Source organism: Limulus polyphemus, unplaced genomic scaffold, assembly GCF_000517525.1.
Source record: "Limulus polyphemus unplaced genomic scaffold, Limulus_polyphemus-2.1.2 Scaffold332, whole genome shotgun sequence".
NCBI lineage: Eukaryota > Metazoa > Arthropoda > Merostomata > Xiphosura > Limulidae > Limulus > Limulus polyphemus.
The window spans coordinates 15,264-29,758 of NW_013665942.1; the positions used below are offsets into that span (position 1 = coordinate 15,264).

Below are 14,495 nucleotides of genomic sequence, written 5' to 3' on the forward strand. Positions count from 1 at the left end.
CCAGCGTTGTAAGTCCGCAGGCATACCGCTGTGCCACTAGGGGGCTAAAAAATATATAAGAATTGCAATGTTTAATTTACCTTTTAGTTGAAAATTTCATATCATACCAATTCAGGCTGTTTATTTTGAATTTCGCGCAAAGCTACACGAGGGCTATCAGCACTACCCGTCCCTAATTTAGCAGTGTAAGACTAGAGGGAAGGCAGCTAGTCTTCACCACCCACCGCCAACTCTTGGGCTACTCTTTTACTAACGAATAGTGGGATTGACAGGTATCGAAACCTAGTTTCTAGCGTTGTATGTTCGCAGACATACCACTGGGTACCCAATTCAGGGTGGCTAAAATTGATTTAATTTCACGAATTTATGACATAATTTCATTAAGATAAAATCTTGCTAACAGGTTTTCCTTACAAAATTTGGCTGTAAATTATGAGAATAAAGTATAATATAACATGATGATATTTTTAATGTGCCGGACTGCGGACCTGAAGATCCAGGGTTTGCACCAATATTGCCCCTGAAAGCGCTTCACACCTTTTTCAGTTCAGTTCAAAACCGAACAAAGCATTTGTCACGGCGGTTGCTACTGGCTGACTGGCTGCTTTTTCCTGGTCAGTAGTTCAAAATTAGGAACGACCATACCTGACCTCTAAGAGTCTCTGACCTGGCTATTTAGTCAACGTGTCGCAAAAGGCGCAGTGCAGGTTGAAATTACTCCTAAAATTATTTTCACTTTTATTTATACATATGGTATTATTTTCATAGCAGATTTTCTTTCTGACACCTTTTTCTTTTTTCTATCTTATTAAGTATATTTTATATATACCCTTGTCAAGCCTTCTGCCTTGTTAGAAGTACACTCGTGTCACTGAAGCAGCTGTAACACCTTCACGTTATAATTAACTTTTTAAATTAAGTCTGTAGCCGTAATGCTATCAGCTTTACCTTTTCTCTGGGTCAATGAAAAATATCTACATATTTTAAAATTGCAAGCGAGTTTGTGACATCTTTTCAGTTCTAAGCTCGTACATAATTTGTCAACCTTTTTGACTAGGATGTGTTAGTTAACATTTAGCAAACATATATTGAACGTTGGTAGATTTAAACTTTCTGGGTCAGGCTTAGCATATATATTAAAGAATTATAAGCGTAGACAAACTCACTGCTTAGCTGCTAAGAGGTAAAGTAAACTTAAGTGGACCAAACTAATCATAGTTGAGTGTAATCTAATTTTACTCGACAAAAACATGGATTTTTGTTTTCAAAATGCAAGCCATCATAGTTTATATATTATTCTAAATCGTATCATGTGTATTGTTTTGTTTCATTCTTAGAGTATAAAACAGCGACTTGGAGGGTGGTACTCATATTATTATTTTAATATTTGCTCATTACGATGCATTTTTACTATTGAGTGATTTTTCTAGGCAAGTTTGTTAATATTTATAATTTTTCAATATCTTTCAGAATGAATATTCCTGCTAAGCATAGCTTGGTTTCATTTTTAAGGTTTATGTAAATACTATCAAAAGATAAAAAAATTAACTGATAAAGGGCATTTCATGAATTGCGATTTTTAAAACAACATTATCGCAGTTACTGTTAATGCCAGCTCAATAGCATGACAGTGTAACCAATTATGACTTAAAATAACCCCCCAGTGGCAGAGCGGTATGTCTGCGGACTTACAACGCTAGAATCCGGGTTTTCGATACCCGTGGTGGGCAGAGCACAGATAGGTTATTGTGTAGCTTTGTACTTAAATTACAAACAAACAGACTTAAAATAATTATAAGTATGGTTGAACCTAAGGATCAGTTGTTGGAGTTTTTTAGTGCAATGGATTATCTGCACTTTGTCCACCCCGGGGACTCAAAACCCGGATTTTAGCATTATAAGTCCTGAGACTTACCGCCGACCCACCACAGGATATCCAAGTGCCAAGAATTTAGACATTATCAAGAAAAATATTCATAGTTTTAAAATGTATTACTTATATTTATTACTGCAAATTCTGTCATACTGTATGGGATTAAATAGATGAGAAAACTTTATATTATTCAGTGTTGTTCTACACGGAGAGCTATCAGCCCATAGCTATCTCTAATTATGAACTGATACACTAGAGGGCTTGTTTGTTTCTTGGTTATGGATTTCGCGCAAAGCTACACGAGGGCTATCTGCGCTAGCCGTTCCTAATTTAGCAGTGTAAGACTAGAGGGAAGGCAGTTAGCCATCACCACCCACCGCCAATTCTTGGGATACTCTTTTACCAACGAATAGTGGGATTGACCGTCCCATTATAACGCCCTCACGGCTGAAAGGGCGAGCATGTTTGGTGTGACGGGGATTCGAACCCGCGACCCACAGATTGCGAGTCGAGCACCCTAACCACCTGGCCATACCAGGTCTACACTAGAGGAAAGCCAGCTAGTGAACAGCATCCCAGGCCAATTCTTTGGCTGTTCTTATCGGGCTGAACTGTGGGATTTAACCGCCAGTCGAATACCGCAAAGAACCACGAACCTTCGAATTCACAGTCCGACTACACTAGCCACTTAGCCACGTCCGTCCATAGCTGAGTCTAATTCGATATTATGATGCTGTATGAGGGTAAATGGCGGGAATTTAACTTTATGTTATTTAATGGTATTCTATGGACCGCTTTCGTATTTTTTAGATATATATATATATATATCCTCTACAAGTTCAGAGAATAAAGACTTTTACATGTTTCCAACTGTTTCACTCTGACCCAAAAGCAACTTGATTTCGGTTTTCCATTTGATATTCAAATTAAGACCGTTACACAGACGTGTTCATATTATAATAACACATTCTGTGGTTTTGAAGATATTATAGTTAATTACTTCGAAAAAAACGTAATCCAGTAATGACTTGTATAAGAGTTGATAACACATAAACAGTAGCAAAAAGTCACAATAATATGTTATGAATTAATAATACCTTTGTTTGTTTGTAATTAAGCAGAAACCTACACATTGGACTATCTATGTTGTGCCCACCAGAGGTATCGAAATCAGGTTTTTCGAGTTATAAACCTTCAAACTTTCCGCTGAGGACTTTCAACTTACAAATCGTTTTTAAGATTATTTTCAGTTTCAAACTTAGAGACTCGTAATATTAGATATAAATATCTGTTTGTTTGTTATAGAGCATAGCTGCACAATGAGCTATCTGCGCTGTGGGAATCCATCTCGAAAACTATCATTATAAACCCTAAACATTATCGCTGAACTACCAGGATACTATCATTATAAACCCTAAACATTATCGCTGAACTACCAGGATACTATCATTATAAACCCTAAAAATTATCGCTGAACTACCAGGGAATATTTTACTAAAAAACAAAAGGATACTGTTGAGTTGCGCTTTTAATATTCTTTCAGCTTGACTAAAATTTAAATAGGGTAAGTTCAGCCCCATTATTGTCTTTACTAGCTACCCCTGTCACTGATAAAACACAATTCAATAAAAGATAGTGAAAAAAATAAAACAACTGTAACTTTACGTTTTCACCAATGTATGCTATTTGCTACTAGACCTGTTTGTCATCTCACATGTCCGAAATTCAAAGGCTTGGCATGGCCCGATGGTTAAGACTCTCGACTCGCAATCTATAAGTCGCGGGTTCGAATCCAGTCACCGAACATGTTCGTAATTTTAGCCGTGTGGGTGTTATAATGTGACGTCAATTCCACTATTCATTAGTAAAAGAATAACCTAAGAGTTGACGGAGGCTGGTGATCCCTAACTGACTTCCCTCTAGTCTATCGCTTCAAAATTACGGACAGTTAGCGCAGACAGCTCTCGAGTAATTTTGCGCAAAATTCAAGAAACAAAGAAACCGAAGTTATATTCGTGTTCATTACATAGTTTTATGATAACAAAAAATTACCTTACTCTCGTTGACTTCAATATAAAAATGCTGGTATTCACCACTTTTGTTCTGTTGCCAGTGAGCTGCCCATGGATGCTGGTCGCTGGTAAGTGTCGGGTTAATGTCCAATATCACGTGTAAACCACGTGCATGAATGTCTTGCACGAGCTCCTCAAAATCTGAAATTCTGCCTAGATGAGGATCAACGTTCTTGAAGTCGATAACGTGTGTGTACTCCAGAGGGTAGTCTAACGCACTGAAAATTGAATTCAAACGTACTGATGCCACGTTTTGTTTCTGTACGTAATCCAGTCTCCAGCGTAGCCCAGCAAAGTCCCCGAATCCGTCGCCGTCAGAATCTTGAAAGGAGGCCGGAAAAATTTCATAGGACACAGTGCCCTGCCACCATCCTCTAGCTGGGACACAATGAGACGTCTGGGAGGTTACTGACCTCAGCACAACACAGAACATTCCAACAAGAACACATACGAACACTACGAAACACCCTAATCGCAGTCCGGCCCAGTTCCAGTGGAAAAACAAAACATCTAAAGGACAGTTGTTAAGAGAAGACTTTCGAGTTCGTAAGGAATAATTAGAATCTGTGTCAGCGGAGGTACTTTGTCTGCTTTGCGGTAGGTGAATGACAAATGGTTGATAATTATCCGACTCAAGTAGGCGTGTGGAACATCCTGGTTCCTGTCCTCCTTGTTCACTGTCTGTAGAAGAGCATCTGGAGATTAAACTAAGGTTGGAGTTATCTTTTTCTTTCTTCTTAGGATTGGTTGAAGTTGTCAAAACCATGTCTTCAGCTTCGCCAATAGAACAATTCATGTCGATTATGAGATTTTTTTATTTACTTATTTTTTTTTTCGATTAATAAAAATTGCTAACGTCAATCCTAATACTAAAAACGAGATTTGCTCTGTTTCGAGAGTTTAGATATATAAGATCTGTATAAACCGTTCAGAGGTGATCTTCTCCTGCTTTATCACGTAGACTGTCGAGTTCAAAGAAGAATAATCCTGTAAGCAAATGGTGCAAACAAAAACAAAATTTAAATTCCATTGTATTTTAAATACTCTTTTCATTTTTAGACAATCTAACGCTAAACTTATGTATGGGAACAGAAAATGAAAATAGCAATGTTTATGGTCATCTACGTTTCTATGATGATAATATATATTCTTCTAAGTTAATATATTACACAAAAAACAAGGTGTGTTCTTAATATTTTAAATACACGCGAACTGATAGCATGTAATGTGAACTTTCCTGTTTTTTCACAACGCTCTAATAAAGTTTGCAATATTTTCCTAGAGCTCGCTATCATGTACAATATTAAGAGTTAGGTGCAGACTTAAGTATGTGTAAGTACTATAACTACGAAATTTTTCTACATTTTCTTATCATTGTTGTAATAATCCCAATCATAACCACATGGGTTTTATTACTTTTTACTTCTTCAAACTCTTTAAAAAACGTTTCATTTCATTCCCACTGACCAAACCACTCGCGGAAAACGTTATTATTACAATATGAAAAAAAAAAGTCAGAAAGAAATAATTGCTAATTACATAGCACTTAAAACAGTTACGACTGTCATTGTCACAAACAACTGATTCTAGACTGAACAAAACGTTTGAAGAATAATTTAAACTTTAAAAGAATATTGAAATGTGCTATGTTTTAATGCTAAAAATTTGACAAAAGGAAACGTGACATTCAAGTTCTGAACCTAAACTTTTAAGTGCAGCTTAACATTCTTGCAGCATATCGATTACTAATGAGCTTCGCTCCTGTTTATAACGCCATCTATTTTTTTAAAGAAATATTTAAGTATGCCTGTTTCACGGCTTTTAAAAAAATTGTTTTTAGAGCGAATCTAGAAATAGCAGGAACAGCTGTTTTTATCAGCTCTTTTCACAATTTACGTAAGCCAAATGTACCTTTAAATACAAACCTTTACTTTTTTTTCACAGCACAGGTTTATATCTCTTTGTGTGAGTAACAAAAAGAAAATTTCTCAGTTCCTGACTGCCAATTGATCACTAGATCCTACTTCCGCACCAGCTACACGTCTCCACGCAGTCAGTGACTGAGACGCTAATGCCTATCTCCCTAGGGTGACAATTTAGTTCAGCCATCTGAAAACGAACATTTTGCGAGATTATCAAGTCTTCTATTTCGATTCAACAAAGGTGAGGAAAGTATACTCTTCAGTTTTATTATTTTCCTTGAAGACATTTTGATTACAATACGAGGTTTGCCATTAAAGTAAATGGGTATTTTAAAATATAACAATACGTAAGTTGCTGACCAAGTTGAAGAAAAAAAAAGGGGGGGGGGGGCTTCAAAGCTATTAGAAAGAACAACATTGATTACTTTCCGAATCTTTATTACCCTATTCTGCATTAGTTGTATACTTGAAGTTTCCGTCAACTTTTCTAGAATACGAAGTTATCCTCCTTCAGACGCTTCAATAAATTGACTTAGGGGGATACGATAACCAATAATACCACTGTTTTGTTAAGTATTCTCAAGAAAAAAAATAATAAGAAATTACTATATATTATTTTATTTTGTTTAAACAGAAAGGTATGTTTGTTTATTTGTTGTTGAACACAGAAGCTACACAATGGGCTATGTGTGCTCTTCTCTCAAAGCGGGTATCGAAATCCGATTTTTAGCCCTCAGACTTGCCGCTGAGCCACTGGAGTGGGGGATCAGAAAGATATGTATATCCTACAAACCTAAACATAGCAAAAGTTTACATAATAAAAGAAAAACAAAAAGGCGCAAATAGCAGACAGGTAAAACAGAAATAAAAAGTATATCAATTTATAGAAACTTTTGTATTAAATGTTTCACTGTTGTAGCTGAAACTCTAGATTTTATGAGAGTCATTGCAATAATTATATATATATATATCTGCGGTCATCTATATCAAATGTGATTTTAAGTCATATTTCATTTTATAGATAATAAATGTCCTGCTGCGTGCAGCTACATGCTCTTAATGGACAAAGAAATTAAACAAACTCTGCATTTAAAGTGACTCATAAATTTAGATTGAAATCACGCATTTCATTTTAGAAAGAGCACGCTCAGATTTCGTTTCCATCTTCTCCGTAAGGCAACGTTTTAAGCAGGTTCGTGATCTCCGCTGTTCTTTCAGAACCACCGTATAAAGTTATGTATCTAAAAATGTAATTTTTAAAATTCATTACATCGTGGATATCGGAAGATCGTTTCTTCAAAAGTCATTACTAATTGACATTATTCCTTTAAAAAAATAATTTCTCGTCATGATCTTTAATACTGATCTGTTGAACACGGCTTCCTAGGTTTTTCTTAACAAGAGATCCTATAGATCGGTCAAAGGAAAACATTTTATTTCTTCTGGATATTGTCCTTCGGTGGTTCAACAATAATTCTGGTGATTATAACGTTAAAATTCGAAGTCCGATCCCCGCGGTATGGTCAGCATTGATAATCCATTGTGTAGTTTTGTGCTTAACAGCGAAAGAAAAAAAAAAGAATTTTTGGGTATCAAGCATGAAAGAAAATATTTGTGAGAAGTGCACACATATGTGTAGTTAGAGAAGAAACAGGGGACGTTTTACAAACAACAGACACAAAATAAGGGAACAAGCAGCAGAGTTGAGAAGATACTCAATGTTGCATGGGTCTTAGTTGAGAAGATAGATACTAAATGCTGCATGGGTAAGACCCATGCAGCATTGAGTATCTTCTCAACTAAGACCCATTCAGCATTGAGTATCTTCACAACTAAGACCCATGCAGCATTAAGTATCTATCTTCTCAACTAAGACCCATGCAACATTGAGTATCTTCTCAACTAAGACCCATTCAGCATTGAGTATCTTCACAACTAAGACCCATGCAGCATTAAGTATCTATCTTCTCAACTAAGACCCATGCAGCATTGAGTATCTTCACAACTAAGACCCATGCAGCATTAAGTATCTTCTCAACTAAGACCCATGCATCATTGAATACACATTCAAGTTATATATGCAAGCCTCACACATAGAGGACAATCTATACCAAAATTAGGAGAGATTGAGGGTGCTGCATCTCACAATGTCTTCTTCCTATAAAGGTTACCATGAACTGGCTGCAGCACCTCATGGAAAGAGAGATGGTCTTAAAGATAATAGAAGATCAATCAAATGTATTACATCACTAAAGACGATATGTAAAACTCTTCGTCTGTAAGGGGCATCTAGACTTCACGAAGAACAAAATCCTGTAATAGTGGCAGGATAAAAGCTGTAAAAGATCGGATAGCAATTTTAAAGACTGAAAAAACACACACACAAACAGGATTACTACTACTATGTAACTTCAGTTACGGATCACCTTTAACGAAATAATGTGGTGTGCCATCAGGCCTAACAAGAGGTCTTGTTCATGATCTGTGTTCCTACAGCCTGGAAGATGTTCTTAGGAAAGGATAAACTAAAGTAAAAATGAAGATGAAAGGATCGCAATTGAACTTAATTAAATAAGTTACAATAGAGCAAAAATATGCACACCTTATTTAGTATAGCAATCAAAACAGTAAAGTTGAAACAAAAATTGCAAAGATCAAAACTTTATAAAAACTGCGCTTGGTTCTGAAATATGTTAGGAATGAAACATTAATAAATATAAAGACGGTGAAAAAAAACAAACTAGATTACGATGATAAATATTTGCATATTTTAGAAAATTTTCATGAGATTATATGAAACTTTCCGGCTTTAGGCCTATCGTTTGATATTAGTGTGACTGTTGTCTTGGTATTTTACATGGTCATGTAGATACAAAAGGGTTGTTACTTAGAATCTTTTTACCATCGACGTGCTACTGAATTACTAATGATCACAGCAGAAGTGCTTTATCATATAAGTAAAAGGGGCAATAAGTGCCCTCAAGAATATGAAAAGAAATTTGGGGGTATTTGATTTCTTAAAAATAAAAGAATAAAATACCCAGAAACTATACAACTATACTTTATATTTTATATGATATTTTAATATATTACTGAACAGATATAACCATTTAATAACTTTTTTTTTAATCGCTGGAGAGGTTTATGCTTATTTCAAATTTGTTCTTATCCTATATTATGCTTTACTTAGCTAAAATAGAACATAAAACATTTTTGTAACCAAACTATGTTTTCAGAACCTAAGATATTCAGTATTTCAACCCATTTAGAATGTTCTTGGGTAAATTATGTTTGTTATTACGATTTGTTTGTTTGCCACCAGGGTTTTTTTTTTAATTTTTCGTTTGGTGCCAATATATTTTAGCATTTTTATAATCACATTTAACATATCTAATAACTATGTTCAGTTATTTTTGCTTTTTATGTAAAACATATTTATAATAATAATAACGTTTGATATCTACATACGACTAAATTTGTGATCGGGAAGCAATAAATATGCTAATATAAAGTTACATTTCACACATACGATATACTTATAAAAAAAAAGTATTCCTAAGTTTAAAATTGAAAATAAGAAAAATAAAAAACCCAATCACTGACCCCTGAGGCACTCACTCCACTAATGACAAGTATTCAGCGTGAATAACAACCTTTTGTTTTCTCCCATTCAACCACCATATAATCCCATTAACTAGTTCTTCCTCAATCCCCACCGATGTAATTTTCTAAGCTAATCTTTTGTGTAGCGCCTCATCTAGAGCTTTTTGGAAATGTGAGAACACTAGGTTTGCATCTTTTCTATCGTTCAGAGAACAAGTAAAACAGCGAAAAGAAAGATAATAAATTAGTAAGACAAGATTTCCCTTTGGAGAATCGATGTTTGATTTTATTTATCATATCATATTTTATTTTATTACTTTTGTAAAGCTACTTTTATCAGGCTTTCTTTAGTAGTCTGACGTATAGGGTAACAACGAATTCGTAATTAGTGACTAAAATAAAACCAGTAACTAATTAGTAGTTAGATTTAGGTGATCATGTAGGCTACTACCCGTGACAGTGATTGTAATCTAATCACCAACGTCTTATTGAAAGTTCTTGATAAGAATAATAATAAAAAATATAAAGAGATGGTTTGACTTAATCAAAAAATGAGCGACACAATGTGCCCTCTAGTGGGGGTATACGAAGATTTAGAAACGTAACGCATTGTGCAGCTAGTATCGTAATTATATTTGTTCACATAATTAAAAAAAAAGATATTTATTAATCCCTAAGAAGTTATGTGAACGTCCAGCTTACATATTTTATATTTATATGATTGTTAATTGAATTGGAAAACTATCTTTAAAAAAGATCATAAAGTTTCGGTAAACAAAACCCTTAGTTTAGTAGTTTTAGTTATTTTAGGGTAAACAACACTATCAAACTTTATAATACAATGTATCTGTATATTCGTACTTCAGTCTTCATATGACATTAGAAATGATGTTATTATTAGAATTATGTAAATATAAAAAAAACACAAAGGCCTTAGATGGTGATGTTTGTTGTTTAAACAATATTTTTTGTTGTCAGAAAGAGAAATAACTATTTTTGTCTACTTATTATTATTATAACATTCACAACATTCAACAATTTTTATAAGAATGGATATGAATTAAGGTAATTATTTGTAAGCCGTAATATACAAAAACTATAAACAAATTATTAAGGCTGAAAAACCACTATGTTCATTCCAACGTTTTGCTTACACCTGCTTCAGGATGAATGAATGGGCACAGTTAAGTAAGTTGCTGATTGTACTTTGAAAACTATTTGTGAAACACATTATCCCAAAGAAGGTGCCCTCTAACGGCTCAGCGGTAAGCTTGAAGAATAATACTAAAAAAAAAAAAAGGTTTCGATAAGCGTGGTGGATAAAGCACAGACCCCCTATTGTGTAGCTTTGAGCTTAACAACAAACAAACAAACGCCTAGGCACAAGTTGTTTTTTTCGTCAAGTATAGGAGTTATTTTTTACTTCAGGAATACGTCTTTTACGCCACTATTTACAGTACTTGACATTAGCTTTAATGCTCAACAATGGAAATTTTAATGACATCATTCCTACCAATACTGTAAACTACATTAATGAACAAATAATAAATTTTAATGACATCATTCCTACCAATACTGTAAACTACATTAATGAACAAATAATAAACATAGTCTAGTTAGCTGCCAAACGCTATTCTTGATATTTTGCTAACAGGGCCTGGTATGGCCAGGTGATTAAGGCGCTCGACTCGCAATCTGAGGGTCGCGGGTTCGAATCCCCGTCACACCAAACATACTCGCTCTTTCAGCCGTGAGGGAGATATAATGTCAATCCCACTATTCGTTGATAAAAGAATAGCCCAAGGGTTGGCTGTGGGTGGTGATGACTAACTGCCTTAGGGACGGCTACCGCAGATAACCCTCGTGTAGCTTGGCGTGAAATTCAAACCAATCCTGCTATCAACTTTTGTTCTGTAAAAAAACACATTTTTGCAATGTCCTCGCTTCTGACTCCATTTTATCCAATTATTATATTGTTGATTTTCGACAACATTCGCCCCCAGTGACACAGCGGTGTGTCTGTGGACATACAACGCTAGAAACCGGGTGGGGAGAGCACAGATAGCCCATTATTTATCTTTGTGCTTAATTACAAACAAACAAACAATCGACAACATTCACCCTCTCATTCACATCTAGCTCACTCCTGTGATTAAACATTTTTTAAGCAAAATACATTATCCCCCCCCCCCACTCAAATAATAAAGTATAATACTCGCAGGTTCATTAATACCATGAATAATTCGAAGAACGCACAAGATAAACATTGTTGAATTATTAGTTTCGTTTGAGTTTACGTACTGATTATAAATTATTTTTTTTTTTTTACAAGTTACAGCTTTTCCAGTGAGGGAGAATATTTTTTTAGGAACAGATACGACGTTTCGATCTCTGGTGCGATCATTCTCAAGTACACAAGTTTTTAGCGGTTTAATTGAGAATGGTCGCATCAGCGACTAAAACGACGAATCTGTTAAAAAAATATATATTCTGCCTCACTGTAAGGCCCGGTGGTTAGGACGCTCAACATGCAATCCCCGTCCCACCAAACATGCTCGTCCTTTCAGCCATGGGGGCGTTATTATGTAACACTCAATCCCACTATTCGTTGGTAAAAGAGTAGCTCAATAGTTGGCTGTGGGTGGTGTTGACCTGCTGCTTTCGGTATAGTATATGCTAAATTAGGGACAGCTAGCGCAGATAGCCCTCGTGTAGCTTTTTGCGAAATATAAAACAAACCGAAACCTTATCATCACTCGTTCATGATATTTCGTTTTTATTCTACTAATCTGAACTTTTATCTGGTACTAGGGAAAACGTTCGAATAAAAAAATTAAGAAATTCAAGTACAATTTTGGGGACCTGAAATTCATCAAACCACCAGCCATTTTGACTTGTTGTATAGACTTGCGGTTACAAATTTTATAAATACCCGAAAGATATCACGTACAATTCTGACAGGAAAAGGTAGGGGGTGGGGGTGAAGAAGAGGCTACACGATAAAATATTATTTAATCGTTAACAATATGGTATGTTTTCCATATACGTTTCTCTTAAGATCCCATTATTTCTTTATTTCTCTCATTTATTTTATGTTTTATTTTTATAAGTACCAATTAATTTTATACAAGAGTTCGAAGACATTAAATCTTTTTATTTCATGTTATAGAATTTTGAAATATTTTACTGGTTACCTTTTTGCATCGACATTTATTCTAGTAACTTCGTTGTACAGTATCTCTTATGCATGAGCCTTAAATAAACAAAAAGGGCATTAGTGTTTCAAAAATGTGTACAAAACAATGTCTAGTTAATGAGATATAGAGCAAAGAAACGAATGCTCTCTCACACACAACACACACAATGTACAAGTTTTTACTGTATTTGACTTCCTGAAGGTTCATTGAACTTGCTCATACATATTCTAAGACTGCTGTTTTAATTTTAAAAGATATATATATATAAATGTTAGCGAATGTGTACTTAAAAATAAATATATCAGCAAGAAATGTCTCTTCCAAAAGTGTATTTTAGAAAACATCATTCATAATGCAGGACTTCGATTGAGTGCAACTTTTTTCATGTTTTCTTTTTGCAGGTCCTCTTAGCCGGCCGTCACTTAAACTGGGAGATATACAAGTGCAAATGATCGGGCTTGAAAACAAATAGCTTGTAAGTAGCTTGAGCTAAATGAGCTCTTTAGAAGAAACAAATAAGCTAAAACATCCCTTCTTTCTCGAATTCCAATTTCCTTCTGAGCAGTAAATTTCATCAGAATTGATTTTGCTGCAGTAAATTTCGAGGAGGAGAAAATTATGAACGGCATTCACAGCAGTATATAAATTGATTTTTTTAAACCCGTTTAATCACTTCGTAGTTTGTTGATAAGAAAATGTTACAGTTCTCATTCTTATGGACTTTCATTTTTTATTTAAATTGTACTTACTCGTTTGGCTAGCTTTCGCTTATCTTTTATTGGCAGAATTGTGTATCATTATTTGCTGTTTATTATATTTGCTTTCGACCAATCAAAATTATACAAGTTTTTTTTAATATATTTGCTTTCGACCAATCAAAATTATACAGGTTTTTTAATATATTTGCTTTCGACCAATCAAAATTATACAGTTTTTTTTTATATATTTGCTTTCGACCAATCAAAATTATACAGGTTTTTTAATATATTTGCTTTCAACCAATCGAAATTATACAGGTTCTGTACTACTAGTAACTAATAGCATTTTAATTCAGTGGTGTTCTAACAGAATAACTTTGAATACAAATATCTTTCCAACAAGAACTATTGCTTTCATTGAAAAAAAAATCATATTGCTTGATATTACTTGATGGATATGTATGCTTGATATGTATGGACAACACGTTACACAATATAAGAAAATTATTATAACTATACTTCTTATAAGACATTATGTTAAGCCTATTACATTTTTAAACACTACATTCTTAATCTTAGTCCCTTAGGGATTTTCAAGAACTAAAAAATTGTATAATCATAGTATTCAAACTACACTATATTTGTTAATCCATTTCCGACGACGCGTTTCGCGCAATCCAGTGCTCATCAGGCTGGCTGGGATAAAACAAACACAAGTAGTGGTCAGAACACTATTCATATAAACCAGTTGATACAACAACAATTGTCATGGTGTACATGCCTTTTACAAACGGGCGAAGAATGATTATAAGTACACTTGTCGTAAGACATTAATATTAGGCTTATTGCATTTTTAAACACTAAATTCTTAATCCAGTCCCTAAGGAATTTTCAAGAATTAGAAGAGTGTACAACAATAATATTCCAACCACACTGTATTTGCCACATCCGGTTTGTAAAAGGCGTACACATCATAACAACTATTAAAATCATTATGTTACATATTATTATATTCTTCTTATAAAATATAGATCACTTTAAAATACATCAAACAAAAAATGCTATAAAACGTGTTAATCATCATAATCAAAGTTTGTCAGAAAACTAGGATTTCTATTTACATATAATAA

The 14,495-nt window shown here is 34.3% G+C and overlaps 1 protein-coding gene across 2 annotated transcripts in view; it reads right to left on the reverse strand.

The window, feature by feature from the left end:
- LOC106457443 (neutral and basic amino acid transport protein rBAT-like) overlaps nucleotides 1-14,495 on the reverse strand; it is a 33,046-nt gene that overhangs the window by 10,906 nt on the left and 7,645 nt on the right. For both annotated transcript variants that reach the window (XM_013916864.2, XM_022383392.1), the window contains exon 2: nucleotides 3,926-4,932. In XM_013916864.2, coding sequence (XP_013772318.1) covers nucleotides 3,926-4,741 — 816 coding nt within the window. In that variant the 5' untranslated portion in view covers nucleotides 4,742-4,932. The remainder of the gene's footprint in view (nucleotides 1-3,925; nucleotides 4,933-14,495) is intronic.